The 26,021-nt window shown below is 34.6% G+C and overlaps 2 protein-coding genes across 3 annotated transcripts in view; one reads left to right on the top strand and one right to left on the bottom strand.

Moving 5' to 3' along the window:
• The window catches only part of PPAT (phosphoribosyl pyrophosphate amidotransferase), a 33,972-nt gene extending 8,478 nt beyond the window's left edge, over window positions 1-25,494 (top strand). The window contains exons 2-11 of the mRNA XM_019664360.1: window positions 14,127-14,193; window positions 14,789-14,995; window positions 16,728-16,840; window positions 16,939-17,084; window positions 17,727-17,799; window positions 18,495-18,646; window positions 19,058-19,185; window positions 20,153-20,374; window positions 21,834-21,954; window positions 23,062-25,494. Coding sequence (XP_019519905.1) covers window positions 14,127-14,193; window positions 14,789-14,995; window positions 16,728-16,840; window positions 16,939-17,084; window positions 17,727-17,799; window positions 18,495-18,646; window positions 19,058-19,185; window positions 20,153-20,374; window positions 21,834-21,954; window positions 23,062-23,255 — 1,423 coding nt within the window. The 3' untranslated portion in view covers window positions 23,256-25,494. The remainder of the gene's footprint in view (window positions 1-14,126; window positions 14,194-14,788; window positions 14,996-16,727; window positions 16,841-16,938; window positions 17,085-17,726; window positions 17,800-18,494; window positions 18,647-19,057; window positions 19,186-20,152; window positions 20,375-21,833; window positions 21,955-23,061) is intronic.
• Window positions 1,627-12,651, bottom strand: LOC109394369 (trihelix transcription factor GT-2). Of its 2 annotated transcripts, none has more exons than XM_019664361.1 (5): window positions 12,099-12,651; window positions 7,955-8,026; window positions 5,855-6,289; window positions 4,466-4,543; window positions 1,627-1,667 (listed from the first exon to the last, which is right to left on the bottom strand). In XM_019664361.1, the coding sequence occupies exons 1-5, from the start codon at window positions 12,478-12,480 to the stop codon at window positions 1,642-1,644; spliced, it is 993 nt and encodes a 330-aa protein (XP_019519906.1). In that variant the 5' UTR covers window positions 12,481-12,651; the 3' UTR covers window positions 1,627-1,641. The 2 variants fall into 2 exon arrangements, with proteins under 2 accessions (XP_019519906.1, XP_019519907.1); XM_019664362.1 differs by lacking the exon at window positions 1,627-1,667 and adding an exon at window positions 3,354-3,382.
• Window positions 25,495-26,021: the final 527 nt, after the last annotated feature.

Genomic DNA, 26,021 nt, shown 5'->3' with positions numbered 1-26,021 from the left:
CTAAGAATGATCCTTACTGCGATACATATAAAGGAATAAAAGAGAGTAAGAATAAGTGATTTTAGCAATTTTCACATTGAGATGTTAACAGCAGTCAGGTGATAAATATTTTAAGAAACTAATGGTGCTTAGCCCGGCAAATATAACATGGCTTTATTGTAGTGTACCAGTGCATGTAGAGGATGTTTACAAATCAGCTGTTTGTAATTTGGGGAAAGCACCCCCTCAGATGTATGTGTTGGATTGCTGTGTTATAGCAATGCTATGATAATATTCTTTCATTCTCCTATGTACTGGGACATTATTATTTTTTTTTAATTCTATGTGCAGGTGTCTGTGTAGTTGCTTGTAGTGATTATTGTAAAACTAGACAATGGTTTGTATTAATAGATCAGTGAGGCAAAAGGTGGCTGGGGGGCCATAAGCATATACAACAGAAGGTATGGGGAGATTTACATCACGATAGGACCACATCTTGTTCAGGACATGTTTGTACTGTAAGACTGGCTGGAAGTTTAGCTTCTAGCAGTATTCAGACCTCACATGACAAGCTGTACTCTGGAACCACATAGGGATACCTAATAAGCTACTTTTTTTTTAATTGAAATTTTTATCAAGATAACTGTAGACTCACATGCAGTTGTAAGAAATAACAGAGATCCTTTCTACACTTTGGCCAGTTTTCTCCAATTGATAACATTTTGTAAAACCATAAGGTTCTATTACAAGGAGTTCGACATTGCTACAATCCATTACTCTGATTCTGATTTCCCTGGTTTTACTTACAATCATTTGAGAATGTATGTGCACGAGCATGCTTGCACATGTGTATGTGTATATTCAGTTCTATAATTTTATCACCTATGTAGGTTCATGTCTCCACCATCAAGGTCAAGATACTCAACAGTTTCAGCAATCCCTCTGGTTGCCCCTATTTTTTTTTTCTTTGTTTTTGCTGGTGGGGGGAGGCACAGCCCACCATCCCATGTGGGAATCAAACTGGCAACCTTGTTGTTAAGAGCACACGCTCTAACCAACTGATCCATCTGGCTTCCCTGGTTGCCTTTTTATAACTATACCTACCACCTCCTTCCATGCTCAAACACTTCCCCATCCTTGCCCCAGTGCCTACTTTTTGGAGAGCACAAGTTCAAGGTAAACTTTGAGTTCAAACCTTATTTCAACTGAATATGAATTTATAACATTTTATTTATTTTTATTTATTGATTTTTTAAAAAGATTTTTATTGGGGAATTGGGGGACGGGAACAGCACTGGGGAATTGCGGAAGGGGAACAGACAAGTTGCTGTCGTTTTGTTCTTCAGTCTAGTTGTGGAGGACGTTGCTTCACTGGCCCAAGTTAGCACCATCATTGCGCTCTTCCCGGGCGAGGCAGATCAGTTGCAGGCTTCTGAACGGCCGCTCACTGCGGCTGCTGGCCACTCACTCTGGCTGCTGGCTACACACAGTAGCCCATGGCAACCCACTGCCACAGTGGCTGCAGCCTACGCCGTTGCCGGCGACTCACGGCAGCCCAGCTCAGGTCAAGCTGTTGTTCAGCATCTTAGCTGTAGAGGGCAGTGTCTCTGGCCCTCATGTGTAGGATCCGAACTGGGGCCCTCTGGTGTCCCAAGCCAGCTCTTAACCAACGCGCCACTCAGCCGGCCCTACAACATTTTAATTAAGTGACTAAAACCATCAGTTCTATGCTTAGGCGCATGTCCTACTTTTGGGAAATAGAAACATTTATAGAGTTAGGTATTATGTAGAATTTTGTGTCATAGAAAATAAGATGTCATTGTTGGGGGGGGGTGGATCCCTAAATTGAGCATCCTTTCAGGAAAGATAATTTATTTTCTCTTGTGTATTGCAGTTCAATTCTGACACTACCCAGAGTTAGCATCAGACTTCGGAGCTTTAAGGGCTCAGTCTTCCACAAGATGCCCTTACTTCAGATGCCAGCCACACTTCCAGCTGACTGGCCACAAATTCAGGGGGCCTGTGATCCCCTTCAGCTCCATAATTTGGTAGAAGGACTCACAATACTATACTTAGGATTACAGTTTTATTATTAAAGAAAGAACTCGGCAACAGCCAAATGAAGACACACAGTGTCCTGAATGCAGAGCTTCTGTGCCCTCTGCCCCATGGAGCATACGGCCCTCCTAGCACATCACTTCACCAACCAAGAAGCTCCTCTGAGCCAGAGCTTTTTTGACGTGATTGATTATGACATGATAAATTAAGTCATTAGCCATGTGGTTGAACTCAGTCTCCAAACTCAGGGGAGGTGAGGCTGGCCCTGAAGTCTAGCCCTCTAATCACACACAAGGTTGACCTTCCTGGTGAGCAGCCCTATCCTGAAGCTACCTACAAATCACCTTAGTAGAATAAAAACACACTTCTATCACTAGAAATTCCAAAGATTTATGAAGCTCTGTGCCAGGAACTGGGGACAAAGACCAGATATATTTTTTATTATATCACAGCTCCTTAAAAGTTTATTAAAATTTAAACAGAATTAGAGAAATCATACCTTTAAATTTAAAGCATTGCCTATATTTAAATTTATCAGTTCACTTATGTCTAAGCTTTTTTTTTTTTTACACTGATAATTTTTGGGTTTTCTGAATTTTTAACAAGTCTTATCTGGATATTCTATTGGATTAATAATTTTACAGGTTCTTAATATTGTGTTTCATATGACTAAAGTGCATTAGTTTATATAATAATTTTAATGCTAAGATTATCCAAATTATACAGAAAAAGGTCTAATAGTCCATTTGAAAGGAAATTATTTCCAAATTTTGGTATATTGCAAGAAATAAATGAATTAGAGAAAACAAAATGCTTGGCACACCTACTTATACTAACAATAGATACTGTAATGCCCTCTGCTGGTCATCACATTGCTAAATTTTGTTAAATTGCTGGGATAGTGAAAATTTTAATTTTGGAAATAAGTTTTACTACAGTCAAAAAACAAATAGTTGGTTTTAAGATTATTCTTAAGAGAACAATGTAGTCTTTGACTTGTGATTTTTAGTCTGAAGATAAAAAAGACCTCCTCCAATAGGATATATAGTAGTTTACTATTATTGAGCTGTGGTTTATTATGTCCAGCTTCACCCTCTGAGTCAAACTGATCTCCCTGTAACCGTCCTATTGTAGAAAGCAGTGACTTGCAAGAATACCAAGATATTGAGGTATTTCACCTCATTTAAATGGCAACAGATATTGGAGATGATTAAGTCAATTTTGTTTCTCCTACCAGAAGAGAGAGGTAGCTCGATTGTCAAACACAAATTTCTCTTTAGGCAACTGGTCCTTTCTCCTCTGGTAATTTTCTGTTCCTTTTATCCTCTCTTGCCTGTGCCTCAAACTAGGGAGAAAAATTAAATTTATTTTAGAACCAAGAAGTCGTCATTCAATTTTCATCGGCCATTTCTTCTCACTTATTGTGCTATGCATAGCCTAAGAGTTCTATGATTCTTCCCAGTGATTGAATTCTTTCATATTGCATTAGTCATGCATTTTGTAAGTGATAATGTATTAGAATTAGATAATTTTTCTCCCCTGTTTGAAATCAAATTGGAATTTATGTATTAACTCTATTTAGCCCTCTGCTAGTCTTTTTCTCGAAAATTGACCACTGGGCTCTGGTTTTCAACCCTGGCTGCGCCTGATTATCTTCTATAAAAATACGGTGCTTGAATCCACTCTGTTACCTATACTAGACCAAAATCGCCAGAAGTTCTAAATTGGGAACTAAATAGTTATCTAGAGTATGGGGGGTCTGTAGCTCTATCGGGTTTTTTTGTTGTTGTTGTTGTTTTTGGACTTGAAAAAGAAGCTCATACATTTAAGATAGGAAAGAAATTACTTTGGGAGCATCAGTTTATGTGTCAGCAACTTAACAATAAGGAGCAATAATAGCAGCTCCAGTTACAGTATTTCATCAGTAAAATATATGAAATCACAATGAAGTAGTCTCTACCAATTTTTACCTGAAAATACCCATCACTTCATTGCGTTTTTGTTTCTAAAGAAAGAACATTTGATGTGAATTTTTTTCTGAAGATAAATATCCATATCTTTATACCACAACACGACAACTTTCTAAATAGTAGGGTGGCGATTTGTACATCTACAGATTTATATTGCAGATGTGCGTAAAATCCTTGCCTATTTAAATTTTTTTCATATGTATTTAGCTGCTAGGATCCTCATGGGTTTACACCTTTGCTTTTATTTTCATGTGAAAGTTTAAAATAATTTCTAGAATGACTAAATTTATCCTGTTTTCATATTGTCTGAATATATTCTGTATTAATGTGAAAATCATATTGGATTGGGGCTTCCACATACGAACTTTGGGGTGACACAATTCAGTTCATAGCAACATCTTGTAATAGCATATTATGTAGTTTGTCACAAACAAAAAAACCAAAGAATATTGTTTTACCTGTGCCAGGACTTGGTTTGATATCTGTGGCTCTTAGTTCTTCAGATATGTTACTGAGCAAGTCATCTTCTGATTCATCTGCAACAATGATTGTATAAACATGAGGAGATGTGTAATGGTTTGTTTTTTTATTCACTTCCAGAATTGTGTTTTAAACTCTATTATTTTCCCTTTTAGGGTGAACCGGATACTAAATACTGTGGTTGTTTTTGCTTTCCTGTAGTTTAGATTCACCACCCTTAAACATCTTTTACTCTTAGGTCTCTATCGCTATCTCGTATTTAGTCTCCATGTTAGGTCTTCCGACATATACCTGATGAAGTAAGTCCTCTTCAGCTGCATCTCCAGCAATTATTGTATGAACAATAATCATGCCACTGCTGTTGGGCTCCTTTATGTCTAGTCATTTTAATTTTAATTTTAATGGGGCAGATGGATAGTTCTCTAGAAGACCAGTATCTTTCTTATCTAACAGTGAAACATTTTAGGACTTCTCACCACCATTTTCCAATCCTAATTTTCTATCATTCTTCTCTTTTTACCCTAGACACAGACTCATACTCTGAGAATTAGGATTGCATCATTTAAGGCAGATATTGAGATCTAGAAACGTGGTCTTTAAGACCATCTTGTTGTCCAGTCCCCCATTTTACAACCAGGTAGAGGAGACACTTGGTTGGTTCACAGTTCCAGAGAGATGAGTTGTTGTAGAATTTGGATTCCCTGGCTCCTGGTCTAGAAGTCATCCAGTTTGTTTCATGCTGTCATATCTTTATGTGCATTATATCTCAATCCTCTGGGTTAAACTTATTTTAAGTAACTTTATGATGTGTCCCAGAAGAACTTACACTTCAAAGACATTCTCATGGGTTTTATATTTTTCTGAGTTATCAATGCCCTTTGCTCTACTTACAGTTTTATCACAATTGGTATGAAAGCTTGTTTAAACTTCTGTCTAGAGTTGCATTCTGCTTTATTAAAATTGGTGTGTTTTTAAACTTTACTTTTTTTTTTTTTTTTTTAGCTGAGCCATCCTGCCACCTGTTGGTAGCTCCGCGGCTGCTCAGCTCGGGCTGACTCGAACCACTGTTGCTCAGAGCTCAAACTCTTGAGCGAGCTCTTAACCAACTGAGCCACTCAGCCAGCCCTTTAAACTTTACTCTTGAGACCCAATTTTATTTCCCTCTTTTGTATAACTTTGTATTATGCTCTATGTTTGGAGGAGATCAAATATACATACATTAAATCTGTTTTTTATCATAGATTCTGCAGTTATCTTGTTGAAGAGCATTTAATGAAATGTACATAACAGACTATATTCATGTTATGGTACAGTGGACATTTTTATATGGCATAGCATATTAAGATTACTTTTGTTTGCCTTCCTACCTGTCTGGTCCTCTTCCGTTTTTTCATTGTCACATTCTGTGGCTTGTTGTTCATCTTGGAATTTGTGTTCTTGTGATTTTCCTGTTTCGCTGTGTCCCAGAATAGCTTCCAACTCAGTAAAAAATTTCATGCTCTTAGTCATGCCTAGGTCTTGAGCCATTCTTACAATCTTGTATTCATGTTTTAAGTTTTTGTATTTTGTTCTGCACTGCTTCCAGTCTCTCTCTATGCCATCTTTCTGAAGCTTCGCCGCAACTTGTTCAAATATCCTTTTATTTCTCACTGTTCCTTCTAGTTGTTGTTGTATGCTTTTATCAGACCAGATGCCTATCAGAGCCCTAACTTCTGGGACAGTCCAGTGTTTTCCTCCTTCATTTGCTACAGTTGGAATAAAAGCTGAATTAAGAGGGGGTTCCATTACTGATGTGGAGTTACCTGTATCAGGTGAGGAGAGAAAGAGATATCCATGGTTTGCTTCAATCACGTAAAATAAATAATTGGATGCAACATTGGTAAAGAAAGTACAATAATACCTTGGTTTGCGAGCATAATTCGTTCCAGAAACAAACTACTCGTATTGCAAGACATTGCTCGTTTACCACGTTAAAATGTATTAGAAATGTTTGCTCATCTTGCGGAACACTCGCAAACCAAGTTACTCGCAATACAAGGTTTTACTGTAATTTTCTTCATAGAAGATAGAAAAACAAATCATGGCTTGCTTAGGTTTTCTCTTAAACTAATGGGGAAATAAAGACCAGAACTTGAGTCTGTTCTTTATATGACAGTGACTGGCTTTATTTAATAAAGTTGTTTTTAATGAGTCACATTTTGAGTGTCTTTTTTCTCTTATCATTTCTCTTCCATTCCACTCCTTTCGTATGTGGAGTATATGTCAGTATACAGTGAAAGCCGAATATATAATTTTGTAATATTGTACAAAGCAATATAATTAAATAATGGCTCACAGAAGATAATTTTTGTTTTGTCATAAGACAGGTGGGAACTGTTTATCTCCTTTCCTCCTGTTTCTTTAATGACTTTCATTACCTACTTATCAGAATCTCCTGGGAGTTATTGAAAACTGCTACTCGGGTGCCACCCGACCCCTCATCCCCAGATTCTGATTCTAGTGTACAGTCAGGGTTGAGAACCAACACTATTCATAAGCGAAGGGCTCGGGTGAGCCCCATTAAAACAGTCTGCATTTTACTCCTTGTGAAAATAAAAGATGTCTCATTGGTCAAAAACCAAATGCCATCTTAAGTGAAATATTATGTTCTTTTAATGCAAAAAAATGTGTCCGAAACTTCATAGTGCCTTGTTCCTGTGCAGAATAGCTCTACTTATAAATCCTTTGATATAGCATAGTGCCTTTATGCTAGATTTCTAGCATAGTTTTGCAACTCATTTTATGGTAAAGACTTTACATGATATTGGTTATTTTAACAACCATATCATCTTGTGTTTTTCTTAAGAGTTCATGTTTAATAAAAAGGTAGTTTAAACCCGAGCATATATAATGTGAGTCATTAAAAAACACTTTTTAGCATTTTCCTGAGGTAGGGAGTTGTTCTTATTGGTGGTTTATTTAATGTCTTTGTTCTGAAATGCTTTTCAGTATTTTTCCTTATTTGGGTTAATTTTCAGTAAGAATTTAGAAGCAAAAAGGGGATTTATGTTGACTTTAATTGGGTAAATAAAATCATCGACCTCATTATGGATGTGAAATTATTTATTTTCAAATGTAAAATTTTATTTGTGTCTGAGGCTCTCCAGAATGCTAAGTGATGTGCTCATTAAATACTATGAGTAATTTTACCCATCAGATTTCTCACTATATTTGAAGAATAAAGTTGGAAATTTGAAGGGTTAATATTTCTTGGCTATTTACATTTTATTAAATCGTTTGCTTTAAAAAGGATTTTTTTTATTTATTTTTTTTAAGTATGTATTGGTAAAAAAGAGGGAAACAAATTAATCCAAAATGTTTCTACCAGGAAAAATCATCCATTTACCCATAAAGATTAGAAGCCAATCTTACTTTCCAATTTGAAATTGGGATCAGTTTCATTATATTTTTGGCCCATCATACTATACCTGGTTCCATTGGTTTGACATGAGAAACCAAAAGTAAAGGATTTCCTGAGATGTCTTCCTTATCTTTTTTGCCTGGAAAGAACAGAATTCCTTTTAGAAATAAATACTAAGGAAAATAAAGATTGGATTAAGGTAACGGATAATGCTAGTAGCTTGAGCTTAATTTGATCATATTCATGAAGGAATATAGATTTGTGATAGACACATTTTGTAACAAAGTGGTATTATATGGTTTAAATAGGTATGTATATAAAGAGAAATTAATTTCTTACATCCATTGACACGGTTTATTTTGAACTTCTACTACAACTGTTTGCTAATTTTGAAGTTTCTAGAAATGGTGTGGTTTTCAAAATAAATTACATTTTTTAAGGGGAGTGTTTTCTTTTTATTTGTTTTTTAGGTGCTTTAACATAGTAGGCACTTGATAAATGATGCATACTAACAATGTAAAAGGGAGGTCCTGCAATAAGATAATCAGAAAATCTTGTTTTATTGGCATGTATGGTCAGTTTTTTTAATATGTGTGTGTGTGTATATATGTACATTATATCTACAGAGGGTGCTAAAAAATATTCACATTTGAAGAGTTATCTTAAAATGTGTATACAGTATTTTGGCACTCCTGATATTTAGAATATATATATATATTCAAACAATATGGTGAATGTTTAAATAAAAAATTTTATTATAGTAAAAGACACATTGCCATTAATCTTCAAAATACTCTCCTGCGCTTCGAACACACCCCATTGTTCTTGCCACTTTCTGAATTAAAGATTTATTCATCTTATTTCATATCATTCCCATGTATATTTTCCAGGTTTTTTTTACTGAATAACAGAAATAGCATATTTTACAGTAGATCAAATGTTAGATGTGATTTTAATGGCATAAACATTCATTTAAAATCAGGATTCCCCGTTACATTTAGAAGCATTCCATTAAAGAATAAAAAGAGGAATGCTGTTTACCATCTTAAAGATTAGGGATTTCTATATTAAAATAGAAAAACAAAAAACAAGGGAAGCACCACTGTTTTCAAATGGCATAATTATATAAATTTAAAACTCTCAAAGTAAAAATTAAAAATTTTAAATCGGGTTTCATAATTATTTGAGGCTGAATCACAGTTTAGGGAATGTTTTGGATTTTGTTAGAATTGCAGAAGATACAGATATACCCAGATAATTGTGTGACCAGGTAATTTAACACCTGAGCTTGGTGATGAGAACAGGAAGGAAAGGTAGGATTTGCTATTCTGTTACGTATCTGGTTTAGGGCCTGGTTTTATGTCAGTAGAAAAGGGCCTGGAGCTGAACATACAGGTGGGAGTGAAAACAACTTCTCTCCCCAGATTCTTCAGGGGAATGTTTTTTTTTCTTAAGTTGATTATTTCTAGCTTGGATCCCAAAATTGTATGCAGGGGCCCCATACCCTGGAGATCTTAACCCTGGAGATCTTAAACTGAAACTCTTTTGTAAATCATTGGTCCTGATGCATTTCTGTAGGTAAGAGGAGGGAGATAGAATGGAGACTTGGTCACTGAAGGAATGTGATTCAGCAGCATTAGGCCAAAGGTATTCTAAGATTGAGGATGATTATAATTTTCAGAGCATGAAGCCTCTTATTAGAGTTTGTGTTTGGGTCCTTTGCCAAGACTTAGCCAGGATACCTGCTGCTTGGCAGAAGGGACCAGATCCTCTGTCCTTACCACTTGCATAAGGTTGATGTCAACAGTGGAAATGACACATTTTTTTTCTTCCCTTCTTCAGTTTACCATACACCAATAAAAATTCTGCTGGTCCCGCCATAAAAAAAAACAGAAGACATTATAAATGTATCAGACCTAGAGAAAGGAGGGCTTTCTGAGCCTTAGAAAAGAAACTCTTGAGCACATTAAAAACTTTTGAGCTCTAAGGTTACATGAAAATCGGCCAAAATTGTGAGGCAGAAGAGGCCAGGCAAATTTCTTAGACCCCAATTGACATGAACAGTCTGTTTGCAAAAGTAAATATATAGAAAAATGTTCCACATCACTAGTAGTTAAATAAGTGCAACGTATAAAGGTATTGATTGCACACACCATTATACACTGTTATGTGTTTACTTACTAAATGAATGTGCTCCATTTATTAAATTTGCAAAGTCTCCTTTCTCCAACCCCATCCTATAATCTTGCATGACAGAGTTCTATAAAAGGGACACTCTCTCTCTTAGTAAAGTACAGTTCTTTCGGAAAGCAGTTATTTTAGTAATCTGTTTCAAAGTAATCATCCCCTCCTTGTCTAGTAATTGAACTCTGATAGTTTGTCCTAAAGTAATAATGTTAAGTATGGACAAAAGGTATTGTTGTAGCATCATTTGTATAAGGAAGCAAAGACCTAAAACTTGAGTATATGCACTCCATTAAACATTATGGCACCATTAAGTAACATTTAATCCTAAATTATGATTAATTCTGGGTATAAAAGATTATTTTTAATAAACAAAATGTTAATGTGCTTGTAATTTGTAATCTAAAAAATTTAAAGAACAATAACCAGCAGCATTATGAAAGATGCATAGCAAGGACCTGAAAACTAGGAAGACCAGATGATGAAGTTCTGGGTGGTGGTAACGAGAACGAAGCAAGAGGAAAATTTATGAGGCATGTCAGTAGATTTTTTTAAGGACTTAGTGACTGACCAAAGATCAAAGATATCTCAAATGTTTCTATTTAAGTACCTAATTGGAAATACAGTGATACTAAGGTGGAAGCAATTTGTAGGAAGACCAATTTTGATGGGGGGACAGAGTTTGGTTTTAGAATTGAGGGTTTGAGATACCTTAAACACACAATGTTAAGTTGTAATTGTGGCCCTCTGCTTATGAGTGAAATTTAGGAATTTGGGGCGTTGAGGGTAGCTAAAAGGGCTAGAGGAAGATCCCATTGAGAAGTAGAGATATTAATTAGCACCACATCTTCATTAGGCCAACCTCTGGTTAGAATCAAGGCCTTTTAGAAGCTGAGTGATTTACTTATCATTAGTCAATATTGAAAGCATATAAATGGTGAATAACTAAATAAGATTTAATTGCTGTTTAATATGGTAATATTAAATTGCTGTTTAATATGGTAATAACTGCAAAGCTTTCTCAGGATTTTGTGTAGTATCTGAACTGTATAAGGTAGTGTAAGTGGGGTAGATTTTTGTTTTGTTTTGTTTTACCAAATGATTTAATACTAAGCTTTTAACAGGATGTTCAGATAACCTCAGTTAACCCAACTGTAATCTCTATCATTCTAACCCCCTTCTCATTTGGTACCTTTATTAGACCACTTACCGTTTTCTCTTGGTTGTTACATTTATTCATGGTTCCCTTTCTTCTGTGGTTACACATCACTGAGTGCATGTACCTCAGTGCTTTGTACACAGACAGTAGGTATTACAGAATTTGAATTGAATTGAACAACTCTGCTCATAAAAAGACCATCTGTAAGACTTTGGCTATAATGGAATGCCATGCCTTTGATTTCCCCGCATTGCTTAGTGATGCATTTGGCTTCTACAGACAATGAGCAACTTCTACTAAATTAGCTTTGGACCTCACAACACAGCCGGTCAAGAACCTTGTTTTAACATCTGAATCATTTAATCATAAATCATTTAATCTATCACATCCATTTTTGTTTTACTTACTGTTATATTGGAGCTATTCTTCCACACAGCTAATGAAGAAGTTATTTATCAGTTTTTAGTATTTTAGTGCTTTTATTTATAAACTTAGGAAAATGGGAGTGCTCTATCTTGTTGGAGATGTGGGAAAACAACAATTGAGCAATGTGTTTGATTAAAATATTTTCAGAACCCAACCTATTTCCCAAAAACATTAGACATACATAGTGTGCAGTTGACACTAGCAGTTAGTGTCATTTTAATGTGGGGTGGTTTTTTTTTCTGTATTTTACAGATTTTAAAAGTGGTGGTAGTTTTTAAATTACCTCTTTTTAAAATTAATTTTTACCTTGTGCAAAATAGCATAACAGGGCAGTTTTAATCAGCTTTGATATTGCAGGCTATATTTATCATATGGACTCAGAAGTCCTGTACTTGTACAGTTGGTTAGGTAAAAACAAAAGAAGGGTACTTTTTCTTTTTACCTTCGGAGGTCTCTGTGGCTGTACTTTGGCTCACCGTTGCCAGGCACCTGCCATTTGCATCTTCCTCTGTTAATTGTTTGCCAGGTTCATAATGCAGGATCGCATCCAAATCATGGAAGAACTTCATAGTTTTAGAACTGTCTCCAGAGCTGTGAGCATATTTAACTGTTCTGTATTCATACTTGAGGTTTTTGTACTTTGCCCGGCACTGTTTCCAATCTCTGTACACTCCTAGTGCTTGCAGCCTTTTAGCTATGTAAATAAATATTCCTTTATTTCTCAGTGTTCCATAAAGTTGTTTTCGTATATTTTTTTCTGCCCAGACACCTAGCAAAGCTTTAACCTCTTCCTCAGTCCAGTGCTTTCCTGCTCCACTCTCCATGTTGAAAGTGACCTGGAAATGATTCACTATTTCTAGCCAAGGTTTTGTTTCCTAGGAAACCAGATGGCTTGTTGTCAGTAAGCTCCAAAGAGCTGGAAGGATCTAGTTTAACTGGTTCAGGCTGCTTGAGGGAAGTAACTTGAAAAACTGCCAAATCAGCAGGCTTTGTGATTAAAGAAGCCTGGAGCTAAATGATTCCTAATATTCGTTTCAGCTTTAAGGAAAAATTACCCTTGAGACCAAAGGAAAAGAAAACCATTAAAAAAAAAATCTATTTTCTTACACAGTTTGGTCTGTTTTACTAAATGATTGTTGATTTTTAAAAATTGTTTTGGAAATGGTTGGCAGAGGTTCTCTGTGCCCTGAGGTTTATGGCTAATGTTAATTTTTTTCTTTCTGAAAGAATCTCTTAGTCTTCTAAAGAGCATCTTTAACTTAAAGATGACATCATGTTTATTTCACTAAATTAAGAAATCCTAAGCCGCAAATTAATCGGTCTCATAGGGTGTATAATATGCATATCTATTTTTAGCTTAGTACTTAATGCATTTATAATTTAGTAAAATCATTTTAATTTTAATTTTTTAGATATTTTACTTTGCAGGTACATTTAATGTTGTAGTTTTTCTTGCTTTTATAATGCCTAAATAATTACAATATGTAATTTTGAAAAAGATCCTTTTTACCAAATACATCAATGCATTATTAATGTATACATACATATGTGGTAGAGAACTGCTTTGTATTTCTACCCTGATATGTATTTTCTGGAACACAATTTTGTTATTAAGCATCTAGTATTTATAGCACTTGTTGAGACCATTAAAAATTGTTGAGCAATGAGAACCTTTATCATTTGAGTTTGTACTCCACAGTGGTGCAGATGGGTCCTTACCCTGTGTTTGTTACCCCACCTCCAGCCTAGCTTTTTGCTTTCCTTTCTGTACCATCACCTGAAAAATACTAATGCAGGAAATGAGATACAGAGTGCCTGATCAACTTATGGTTTTTAGAAGCAGCATTTTTTTTTCTGATAACAAAAGTGCATGCAATTCGTTGGAGAAAATTTTGAAAAGTGCAGTGAAGCAAAAAAATAAAATCAAAACTAATAAGTTTTGTCCATAATTCCAGTACCCACAACTAAGCATTTTACCTGCCATTTTATTTGGAGATTTTCATTTATATCTACATATTTATCTACATACTTAACCTTATCTAGAGGTCACATAGTACAGAAGCCAGAATCACAGGTTTTGGAGTCCAATTGTGTTCGAATCCTAGCTGTGCCACTGCTCTCTGTGTGACACTGGGCAAGTTATTTAACTTTTGTTTCTTTAGTGTCCTCAACTGTAAAGTGGAAATGATAATCATAGTACCCACTTTATAGGCTTGTTGTGGAAGCCTAATAAATTAGGTCGTTCATGTAAACGCTTAAGACAGTGCCTGGCATATTAGTTAGAACTCAGACAATATCATCTGCTGCTGTTGCTAATCACTGTCGATGAGTAGAAGTGGTACTAGTACTAATAGCATTTATTGTGTTGTCAGACTGAATTCATGGATTCTTTTGAGAAAAGTATGTTCCATAAAGTTCATTAACCTTATCAGTGGGGTAAATTTAAGTCAATACCTTTTTATATCCACAGGGGTCAGGAGAGTGCTGGTATTGTCACCAGTGATGGGAATCCAGTACCAACATTCAAAACACACAAGGTATATTTGAACATTAAAAAAAAAGTTGATTATAAAGATTACAATAGCCAGATGATAACTAGTATATGGGGGTGAGGGAAAGAAATTTGAATAAATAATTTGCATTTAGAAGTAATACTCTTTGGATCAACCATTTCTATTTGTCAAATTAGGATGCATTTCTTTCCCAGTGATAGTTGCTAGACTGGCTCAAAAAGATCATTTATTTAAATACTTTCACATGCTTTGAATTTTTAAAATGCAAATAATTTTATTATATTTAACAAATTTTATTGCTTTATACATCTGTTCTTCAATGTTTTAACGAAGAGTATTTCATAAAACAAACACTTCAACATTGTGAATATTAAATGCCACTGAATTTTCTTTAAAATAGCTAATTGTTATGTGAATTTTGCCTCATTTAAAAAAAATGCTTTACAGTTCTTACAATTAGGTTTGTCTTTTTTTTAACATTAGAATTCTGAAGCACAGAGAAATTAAGTGGAATACATTGTCTAATTTGGAATTGTCTGTGCAGAGGCTAATAAAGCCTTTACTGACCAGCCCACCAGTCTGTTTTTTCTAAAATTAGCTTTTACTTATACTTTGCAAGGGACTTGGTCTTATAAATCACGTCTTTACTGAAGACAATTTGAAGAAATTATATACTTCAAATCTTGGAATTGGACACACGAGATACGCCACTACAGGAAACTGTGAATTAGAAAATTGTCAGCCCTTTGTTGTTGAAACACTTCATGGGAAAATTGCTGTGGCACATAATGGTGAATTGGTGAATGCTGCTCGATTAAGGAAAAAGGTAAGTTTTTTTTAATGCTTTTTCATGATTGGGATAAACTAATGACAAGAAGTTATTGAGGATCTCGGTAAAGGATATTATCTAATTGTTGCCACCTGTTACCTAACTGTAAAGACAACTGCTTGTCTGGAGTCCTAAAATATCACCTCAGAGTCTGGTGTGGGGGGTGCTGAGTCTACATTCTAATATGATGCTAAGGTGATTCTGATGCACTGCTTTAGAGATTTGAAAAAAACTGATTTATGGTTGCTGTTACAAGCACAGAGAAATGAGGGCTTATGGGTTCTTGCTATCACTTTAACTTTGTCCCTATGTTATGCTTTTAAGCATAAGAAGAAAATGAAATATAAACTTGTAGATGACAAATATAAGAAAAAGTGATTTGGAAACAATTATACGAAACAGCCTGAGAAAAGGGCAAAAAGTTACATTCTTTTTTGTTCATAGCATGTTTTTTGGAGCTTTCTATATTCATGGTACCTATGCCCTCATCCATCATTTCATCCCTCCCCCCCTTTTTTTTTTTTACTATTTGGTATCTTTATATTCCTGATAGCTTCTTATTTATCCATTCTTGCCATTCATTCATTGATGCCAAGTTTCTTTATTTCATTAAATTCCAATCTTGATTTGGTAACATTAGAAATAAAAACCTAAAGTAGTATATACTAATAGGATGGTTACACACACACGCACACACAGACACACACCATTAACTCCTTAGCATTCTAGAACGAGGCATTTCACATGGGATAAATAGTTACACATGTTGAACAACAGTGAGTTGGTGGGTGGAAAATATCTAGAACCCATCCTGCGCTTCTGTACTCTTCCTTCTATTTTTGATTCTAGCTTTAATTTCTCAGAACTTTGTCCTTCTTGCCCTTTTCTTAGGTTCTTGTAGTCTAAATAACAATAATACATTTTTATGCCCCCAAATAAATTTTTTTTAATTCAGATAATCAGAAAAGTATAAATATGAAATAAAAATTAATTTAAAAAACTCACCCCTTAGAGATAACATTGTTGAGTGTACTGTAATGATTACGAGGTTCTGAGCAAGACTGACCACCAGAACAAGGGCGTCACCACTGATATGCAGAGGCTGAGTTTTTACAGACACTAGAGAACATTTTCAGTAGGCCGCTGAATGTGTAGAGGTGAAGTCAAGCATCGGGGTAAGAGGTTATATCTAGAAATAATGACCTAAGTATTGTTTGGCATTGAACCAATGTTTATTCCATTCTACACTTAATCATACAGTACAGTCGACTCCTTTTTTCCTGCTCTATCAGTGATAATCAGTAAGCCAACAAACCTGGCTTGAGAGTCCCTCTGTACTGTGCCACTCTTTTGGGAGTGCGTTCTATTTGTCGGGTGTCAAGGGTTGTAAAAGTTAGAACCACAATCCCAAATCCTTATGCCTTCTCAGCCCCCTCCCCCATCCCCATTGCAGGTCTACATTCCTTCAAATTTAGTTTCCAAAGGCTTTTTTTATACACCTCCGAAAGCACTTTTTTTTTTCTGCTTGAACACCTTCAGAGACTTCCCATTGCTTCCAGCAGTCGTTCTTCGTTATTAATATACACAGACCATTAGCAGAATGAAGGATTTTCATAACTGAGCAACCAAAATGCCTGATCTCTTTCTACTATGACAGGCTACTGAGTGGGGGGTGAGGTGGAGCTTCCTCTCTAATGATTATGACTACACTTTTCTGCCTTTAAAATAGCTTCTGCGTCATGGTATTGGTCTGTCAACAAGTTCTGATAGCGAAATGATTACCCAGTTGCTGGCATATACCCCTCCTCAGGAACGAGATGACACCCCAGACTGGGTAGCAAGGTAATTGTAAATTCAAGCTTGCAGCTCTAATAATGAGAGCTTTGCTTAGCATGTGCTTAAAAATGAAATTATTCATTTAATTATTTAATTAATTGCAGGATTAAAAACTTAATGAAGGAAGCACCCGCAGCGTACTCCCTACTTATAATGCACAGAGATGTTATTTATGCAGTACGAGATCCGTACGGAAATCGTCCTCTATGCATTGGTCGTCTTATTCCTGTATCTGATATAAATAATAAAGGTAATGAAATTGAGAAGGAATTGAATTTCATAGTGCTTTTCCAAGTCATTGTTCTGTTGGTATACCGTGAAATCATTAGGTATAGGAAGCTTATGAGTGAGAAGGGGCTAGGTAAAAAAAAAAAAAAAAAATCAATAATTTTTAAGTACATTTCCTTGAGTATTTCTGAGGATTAGCCACTCTTAATATGTTTAATGGACATTCCTATTTTGTCTTGTCTGAATTGCCTGTTCATATCCTTTGCCCAGCTTTTTTATTTGTGTAGTATGATTTCGTTAATTTTTTTTTTCGACTTATCAGATGTCTTATTTGAGCCAGGAAATCAAAATCTTTGAAGAAATCTTGGGATCATTTATTTTATCTTTCACTCAAGTCAAATGAGTATCCATGTGCTCTTAAAGTTATAGAAATGGATATTCTATGAGGGTTTTCTTTTTTTAATTATTTATTTAACTTCTATAAAAGTTTACTGAATTTGAAGGTTTTTAAATTATTATTATTTATCTATTTGGTGTTTAACCAAATGGGTGTTTAACCAATAGTCTTGGTTAAGTCTATTGGTGTTTAACCAATAGTCTTGAAGTAGGTAACCTCTTTTAAAATTTCTTGAATCCATTAACTGACTTGTCTCGTGTTTTACAGAGAAAAAATCTTCAGAAACCGAAGGATGGGTGGTGTCTTCAGAATCTTGTAGCTTTTTATCTATTGGTGCAAGGTAAGTTTTATCTCATTTAGCATATTAACTTTTTCCACATCGATAAAAGAATTTATTTTTACATGAAAGTTTTCTTTCTGATGTCTGCTAGAAGATATACTTATAAATGCATTTTCTTTTGTACATGGTGCTCAGTAGTTGCACTGACTTTAATGTTCCAGTAATACCGTCTAATTCTGAAACTGGCATCTTGCTTTCAAAATGCCGTGAGACTTATTTTAGATGAGACTTATTTTAGAAAGGAAGAATTCTTCTCAACAAAGAATAGTTATGATCAAAAAATTTGAGCCAGAGGGGCTGGCCAAGTGGCGCGATGGTTAAGAACTAGCTTGGGATGCCAGAGGGCCCCGGTTCGGATCCCACATGTGAGGACCAGTGACACTGCCCTCTACCAAAAAAAAAAAAAATTTAAGCCAGGATAAAAATGTTCTCTTTAGCCTTTATTCTTTAAAAAAATCAATAAAACTTAGGGCTTTTTTATTTTTTTAATTGTAAGTTAGAATTTAGGGGTAACAGATTTACAGAAATCACTGCTGGAGGAATAGTACTTGTTTATTTTTAAAAGCCATCTCTAGAATTGAACCATTTTTCCTTTATAAGGAAAGGGACTCTGTGTGTATTTTATAATAGATATTATTATCAGCCTTATGGACTCATTTATTCAAAGTCTTCTTTCTTTAACATTATTTCCCAAGATATTTCCGTGAAGTCTTGCCTGGAGAGATTGTGAAAATATCCAGACATAATGTCCAGACTCTTGCTAATATACCAAGGTCTGAAGGAAACCCAATGGCTTTTTGTATCTTTGAATATGTTTATTTTGCAAGACCAGATAGTATATTTGAAAGTAAGTAAAATATCTTTATTGGTATAAGTCTGTTATTTATCTCATTAAAACATGGCAGTTCTTGGCCCAAAGGCTTGCCTGGATCTTTGAAAGCACATAGCTACATGTTGTGAATATGGGACTGAGCCTGCAAGTCATAACATCACTATTTTTTCCTATTATCTGACTCTTGGATTTCGTTTTTCTTTTAGGAGTAAGGTTGATGATTTTTCAGATCTGTATTAAGGTCCATTTTTTAAAAATAGTGAATTCCCCAGTTGATGTATTTCCTCTTTAGTGTTTTTGTATGTCTTGCTTTTCTTTTTGTACTCAATCTATAGAATTCTAGCAAGATAGGTCCTTAGAGTACTGATATGCTGTTTTATGTTATACTAAGTAGAAATAATCTATTTCCTTTTCCAAACATTCCAGACCAAATGGTCTACACAGTAAGATACCGTTGTGGTCAGCAGCTAGCCATTGAAGCCCCTGTGGAAGCAGATTTGGTTAGCACTGTGCCGGAATCTGCAACACCCGCTGCTCTTGGTTACGCAGGAAAGGTATTTTTCCTAATGAACACCCAGTGAATTGTTCTTCTAGCAGTGGAATTAGAAATCCTTGTGTATAAAGAGGAACTCATTAGTTTATTGTAAGTAAAAAGGAAATGTTGGTTCATGTACAAGAGTTACTTACTTTCCAGCCTTTTCATTCCATGGCTCTGCTTAAGTGGAGTCAGCAAAAAGATTCACTTGAAAGCTAGAAAAATGATCTCCTTCATTTAAAAAAGATAACGTTATGAATGTATATAGAATTTAGTGGTACTGATTATTTAGTGGTGTTTATTATTAAAACCTACTTCTTGAAGTACCCTCACGAGCCACTGGAATATTTGTTCCTTATTGAGCATGAGTGATAGTGAAGCCATTTATGTTCATTTTGTATGATGTTTAGTACTGTGCTTAATTTCATTTTTCATAACCAGGTAGATTATAAAATTATAGTAATCCTGGGGTATAATACCCAACATTCACTATGTTGGGAAGTTTATAGTTTATTAATTTTTAAAATAAATAAAGTGCACACATTTTAGAGAAGTATTACTTTAAAAGATGGATAAATCACCTCCTGTCCTTCAAAAAGCATCTCCTTAGCCTATTGGTTTTAATTCCTTTCTTTCTGCTAATTTTTAAATCAGTGAATTATTCTGACAGTAATTTATTCTTTGTCATGTCTTGACATGCTCTTCCAAGATAGATAATATTTAAGAGAGAAGTATTACAAATTCTAGCAAAATGAATTGGTTTTCCCACCAAGTATATTACTTTCAATGATTTTCCTTTTTGCCTTTTTCCCCCTACAGTTTAAATAATGAAGGAAAATTGTAAACTGATCATGGAGAGTTCAGAATAACAACCATATTTAAAATTTTTATGTATATATTGTAATGGAAACATGACCTAGAGAAAATAGGAACCTAGAACTCTCGGTATATTGCTGCTCATTGTCCTTTTATTTCTTTTCTATCAGTGTGGGCTTCCATACGTGGAGGTGCTGTGTAAAAATCGATATGTAGGAAGAACCTTCATTCAGCCAAACATGAGGTTAAGACAACTTGGTGTTGCAAAAAAATTTGGAGTATTGTCGGACAACTTTAAAGACAAAAGAATTGTTCTTATAGATGATTCGATTGTGAGAGGTAATACTATCTCACCCATAATCAAATTGCTCAAAGAATCTGGTGCAAGAGAGGTAAGTCATATTAAAACATATCCTACAGCATTAATAATTAACATATGATACTGGCATAAAAATTTCAGTTCATGACAGTGAATGCAAATGGATAGTTCAGTATAATAAATTGACATTTTTCAAATCAAGTTGGTTCAGAAATAACTGGCAGTGTGGAAGACATGTAATACCTACTTACTACATACTAAATTAATCTTTAGTAGAGTAACAATCTCAATATAAAAGCTTTTAAAATTTCTTAAAAATTATTTTAAAAACTAACAAAACCCACAAAATAGAATACTTTTTAAAATTGTAGAGTATTGATTACTTTCTTTTTTTGAAGATGTAGAACCAATCCTAGTGTAATAAATTTGACACACTAGGTTTTCTTTTTAAATCTCTAAGCTTAGTCTAACTAAATATTTCAGTAATTCATAGTATAGATGTGAGATATCATTTACAATTAATAGTTGAGTGGATTTAAAAAATAAAATCTGAAAGTGGTATGGAAAGCAGTTTGACAGTATATTTAGAGAAAGCTTCAAAGATAATTATGATTATGGTTTTCCATCCTTTTTTATGACTGATTATGATTATGATAATCTCTTTGGAGTTCTATGATAATCACGTTATGAAAAAAAATGTATAAAGTAAATCCAACATCAACTACAGTAGTAAAAACGAATAGACAAAAACAAAAGAACTGGAAATGGCTTATGTATCCAGTAGGAAATCATTTAGTAAATTGATACATCAGTATGATGAAATATGATGCAGCCATTAAAAACTATAATGAAGACTGCATAATATGAGAAAACCTTTCTTGTTATAAGAATGAAAGTAAATGTGGACACTGATTATAGCCATGTAAATGTACCTGACAAAATGACAGACAATAATAATAGACAAAAATAGCTCTTTGTAATAGTAAGGTTTTTGTTATATCCTGGTAATTGATATTTTTCTTTTTAGAATGGTAAATTAAGAGATGGGTAAAGGTGTCATTCAGGTGTTACAAGAGAAAATAAAGGTGGTCCTAGGAATATAAAGTCATTAAATGATGAGAAATAGGAGACCAGAAGAAAGAAATGGCCTTGTTAATAAGTGACAAAAGGAAATGATGGGCAGCTCTGTAAAAAGAACCCTCCTTTACGGTTCAAAATTTTTGTTCAGGACACTTTGGAGTCTAGTGTAGGGCTGCTGAAGTAGGAATCTTTGGTAATGAATGAATTCTAAAAGTAGTTCTGACTGAACATTGGAGTCTGTATATATACAACATGATTTTCCAGGATTCTTGGATTCTTTTTCATCTGTTATTCAATGAAAGAAATTTTGTAGTTTGCTTTATTTCCCATATGTTGTTATTAAATATTCTGTAAAACAGTTTTATGTTACATTTGTCAGTGACAGAATTTTGCATAATTATTCCCACAATGAATGTTAAAATAATGAATGTGTGAAATGATTTCTTTTCAAGGTACACATTCGAGTAGCTTCACCACCAATTAGATATCCATGCTTCATGGGAATAAACATACCAACAAAAGAAGAGCTTATTGCCAATAAACCAGAATTTGAGCATCTTGCAGAATATCTAGGTAGGTATTAACATTTCTGTAAATTTTATCTTTATTCATTTATTAACAGAGAAAATCCAAAGTTTGTCCATCTTTACACTTTTCATAAAAAAGTGTTCGATATTTGTTAAAAGCAGATATTATATTGTGTATGTTAAGCAGATATTGAACACAGATATTCTGCACAGTGAGAGCGCCTGCTGAGTGTAGATGCCATAGTAAATTCTGTGTTGGAGAGCTAGGTCCTTTTAGGTCAGAGGAAAAGAAGGGAAGGGGTTTCCAGATAGAGGAAACTGTAAGCATATCAGTTAAAGCCTCCCAAAGGTTAGAGCCCAAGAAGAAGAAAAAAGCGATTTTACCACAGATTCTAATAGAATAATTTGGATGTGAGTACAGGTAAAAAAGTAAAAAGCTTATGTAGACTTATCTTTAATAATGAGGTCAGGAGACTTGGAGATCTAGGTTCTCCTAGATAAGCCATTTGCCTTTTAAATTCAGATGAGGTATAAACTATTTAAATATCACATAGGTGTTCAGCCAGTGTGCCTTGGTACCTCCCACTGGTTGTTTATGGCTGGTGTTTCTTTTGACTGGTCATGCCTGAGCCTTGCCAATTAAATATTTTGAATATCACCCAATTGATATAATACTGTGAACACTCACCTTTCCAGGAACATATCTATATTATCGTAATGCCATCACAAAAAGTCTACAATTAGGTGGTGTTTCCCTTATCTTAGAGAAGAAAAAATAAACTTAGGGAAAGTAAGTGACCTTGAGCATAAATTGGAACCCAGATCTTGACTTCAAAATATATTTTCTTAGTATGAAAATTACTCCTGAAGCCTTGTGAATCCATTCTAGACTTGAAGATTGCACTGCTATTTTAAATTATTGTGTATTATCCCTTAAATTCCAATTTAAAATTTAAAAGAATAATAAAGGCTCTGAATTTTATTGAGTAAGGGGTTTATTGAGTTTTTTAAAGAGAGGCTAAAGGAGAACTGGCCTAAGTTTTTCTGTTTGTTTCTATTCTCTGTGGAGGCAGTTCTTCCTTTCTGTAAGCAGTCTCATGGGTTTTCTGTTTTTTTTTCGTTTCCCTCTGTCCTTTTTTTTTTTCCTTCTTAGGAGCAAACAGTGTTGTGTATCTGTCAGTAGAAGGACTGATTTCATCTGTACAAGGGATAACATTTAAAAAACAGAAAGTGAAAAAGAACGATATTATGATTCAAGAAAATGGCACTGGCCTGGAATGCTTTGAAAAGACCGGTCATTGTACAGCTTGTCTCACTGGAAAATACCCTGTGGAACTGGATTGGTAGCTGGTAGAGGTAGATATAATGTTTCAAGATATAAAGTTCATCAAGAAGTTATTTATAGTGGTTAACATCTTATCCATTTCCTGTTAACTCAGTTGGTATAATGCCACATGGTTACCACATAGTTATGTTTACCGTTGTAAGTTTTGAGATTTTTTTCTGAAAGGGTACCAAAGTGCTATGCCTTCTTTAATAAACCTAGATAAATATTTTAGTGTTATCTAGGAACTTGGATGATCCTTTCAATTTTATTTAGTAGTTTAGTACTTCGAGGCTATCAGTTATGAGATCATCAACAATAATGCAAAGGATAGGTAAATTTTCTGTTTTAGAGGGGATTTCCAGGTACTATACTGTACCACAAATTCTTATAGAATTTAGTGGAGTGTTTCTTGAGAGTTACTGAAATTCCGTTATGGGATATTTTCATAATCGAACCTTGTTAATTGCATATAAGACAACAATATTGGTATTTTTTTTTTTATATATACAAGCATCGGCTAGTCTTTTTCACCTGGTTAGAGAAGGCAGGTGGTAAGTGGCATTTGCCAAGTCCATGCTTTAAAGAATTTGCAAGTGGTTAGACTAAGATGGTATGATGCAAACAGGACGGGTGAATTAAATGTAACATTTCATGCAAATCTTAAATCCATTATACCCCAAAGGTGTCAAGCCTCTAGAGTTCTGATTGTAGTTATGACCTTGGCTTCCCTAACTTTAGACAAATCTTTTTTTTTCAAATGCCTTTTTGTGCCTCACTTTTCTCCACCTGTGCAATGGGGTACTTTCATCACTAAAATAATTAATAGGAGTGTGAATAAGTGTCACACTTTGGGTGGTTAGAGCCATTGTTTCACCCCTCAATTTTAAGATAGTGCATGATTATTATGTTTTGGAACGTTGGCTATTAGTCTGCAATTGAAATTTCATTATGATGAAGGGAGACATACAGTTTAGCAGTGCTTTGCCACCTGCCTTTGAAATGCCCTAAGAATGATTGTAAAAATATGTCTGTGGAAAAAGTTTTCCTACATTTGACTAGAAAGTGTGATCCCATACTACTATAGTACCCTTGTTGTATAAAACCCAGCAAGTAAACTAGTATATTTGAAGTGAAAAATACATTTTTAGATTCTAATAAATCTTTAAACCTTAATTTGATTACTTACATGCTTTTTGAATGAAGTTCTTGATCACTTGCAAGCATATATACATCTACATGTATATACCTATCATTGCAATTAAATGGTCAAGTAGAAACACTGTAGGGGCCAATTTTATTAAAGGATCAAGGAGGCAACTACTTCCTTGGAATTAGCATACCCATCTATAATAATTCCAAACCTCACCTTATCACTTCTACTTAGTTTTATTGGGACTAATGAATTTGATGTTTTTGAAGTTTTCTCTTGTAACATCGGGATTTAAAATTTTAAGACAACTTGCCTCCAACTCCTGTTTATGTAAGATTTTTTTAAACAAAGTGTTTGTTTCTGTGTAATTAAGTTACCATAATTTGATGTATATAGTTTCCAAATACATTTGGAAATTTACTATTTATTAATAACTGAAATCTTTTGTCTTCATTTGGTATATAGTCTCACATGTTAAATAATGGTAGGCCAAGGTAAAATGCTGACAGTTCTTTAAGCCCACATACAGCCAGGCAGCAGTGTGTCAAGTAACCCTGTGGCAGTGATGCAAGCAATTGGCATTTAAATAAAGCCCTGGGATCCTTTGAGTGTATATAGCCTCTTGTCTTAAATGTATTTCTCACAGCAGCATGACAGAGGCAAGACTTATGTGTCAGTTTTGAACAGCCTTACTTAACATTTGATTTTTAAAAACAAGAGACTCAGGGAAAGTAAAACCAAAATTTCTTATTTGACTTTTGTGTTTTCCATAGTTTTTATTTTGTTTTTCATAGTTTTTACTTTGTTTTATTGAAATGTCTTTATAAAGGAATATGGCACTATGGCAGTTTGGTAATTCTACAAATTTCTTAATATTTCTCCATCATGGCCTTTTATTTCACAAGTTTCTGAAGCCTGAATTACAATTTTTTACCAATTTAATCTGAAATGTTGTTGAACTGCTTTCAACTTATAGAGTATTGTAAACTTCAAAGAAGATGAAAAGTGTGTTTTCACAGTATCTATATTGTGAACTAAACTAAGCCTACTTTTTTGTGACTTCATTGTGATGTGTTGGTGACAAATATATGTAATTCAGTATGTTTAAATGTGTGTGCTTGTTTTTTGTGTGTGATATTTAGTTAGTGCGTTACGGTGAACAGCACAGTGACAGTCATGTCCAGGCTCCATACTTGGCACCAGCTAATCAGATCTTATTTCTCTGATTCAGGCCTTTTAGGAAATAGGCCATCTTTTATGAACCAGGGAGAACTGCTGACTGAGTAGGAGGGACAAATAAGAGATTAGAAATGCAATGCTAAGTATGCACTATGATAGTGGCAATTTCTATGGAAACACTAGTGGGAATGGCGAGTGTCACAGAATAAGGAGGCTTGCTTACATTCCGTGCGTGCGTGAGTGTTGGGGGGAGTTCTGTTTTTTCAATCAGAGTAGCTAAATGAATAAACTGTGGTATATCCAGACAATGGAATAATATTTAGTCCTACAAGAAATGAGCTTTCAAGCCATGAAAAGATATGGAGGAAACTTCAATGTGCATTACTGTCGGGGTCCTGCCTCGGCATTTCAGTGAACAGTACCTGAAGTGGGGGGCGAGGTTTAAGGAAAAAAAGAG

Source organism: Hipposideros armiger, unplaced genomic scaffold (genome assembly GCF_001890085.2).
Source record: "Hipposideros armiger isolate ML-2016 unplaced genomic scaffold, ASM189008v1 scaffold_420, whole genome shotgun sequence".
Lineage (NCBI taxonomy): Eukaryota > Metazoa > Chordata > Mammalia > Chiroptera > Hipposideridae > Hipposideros > Hipposideros armiger.
This window is presented reverse-complemented; position numbering and strand designations above follow the sequence as displayed.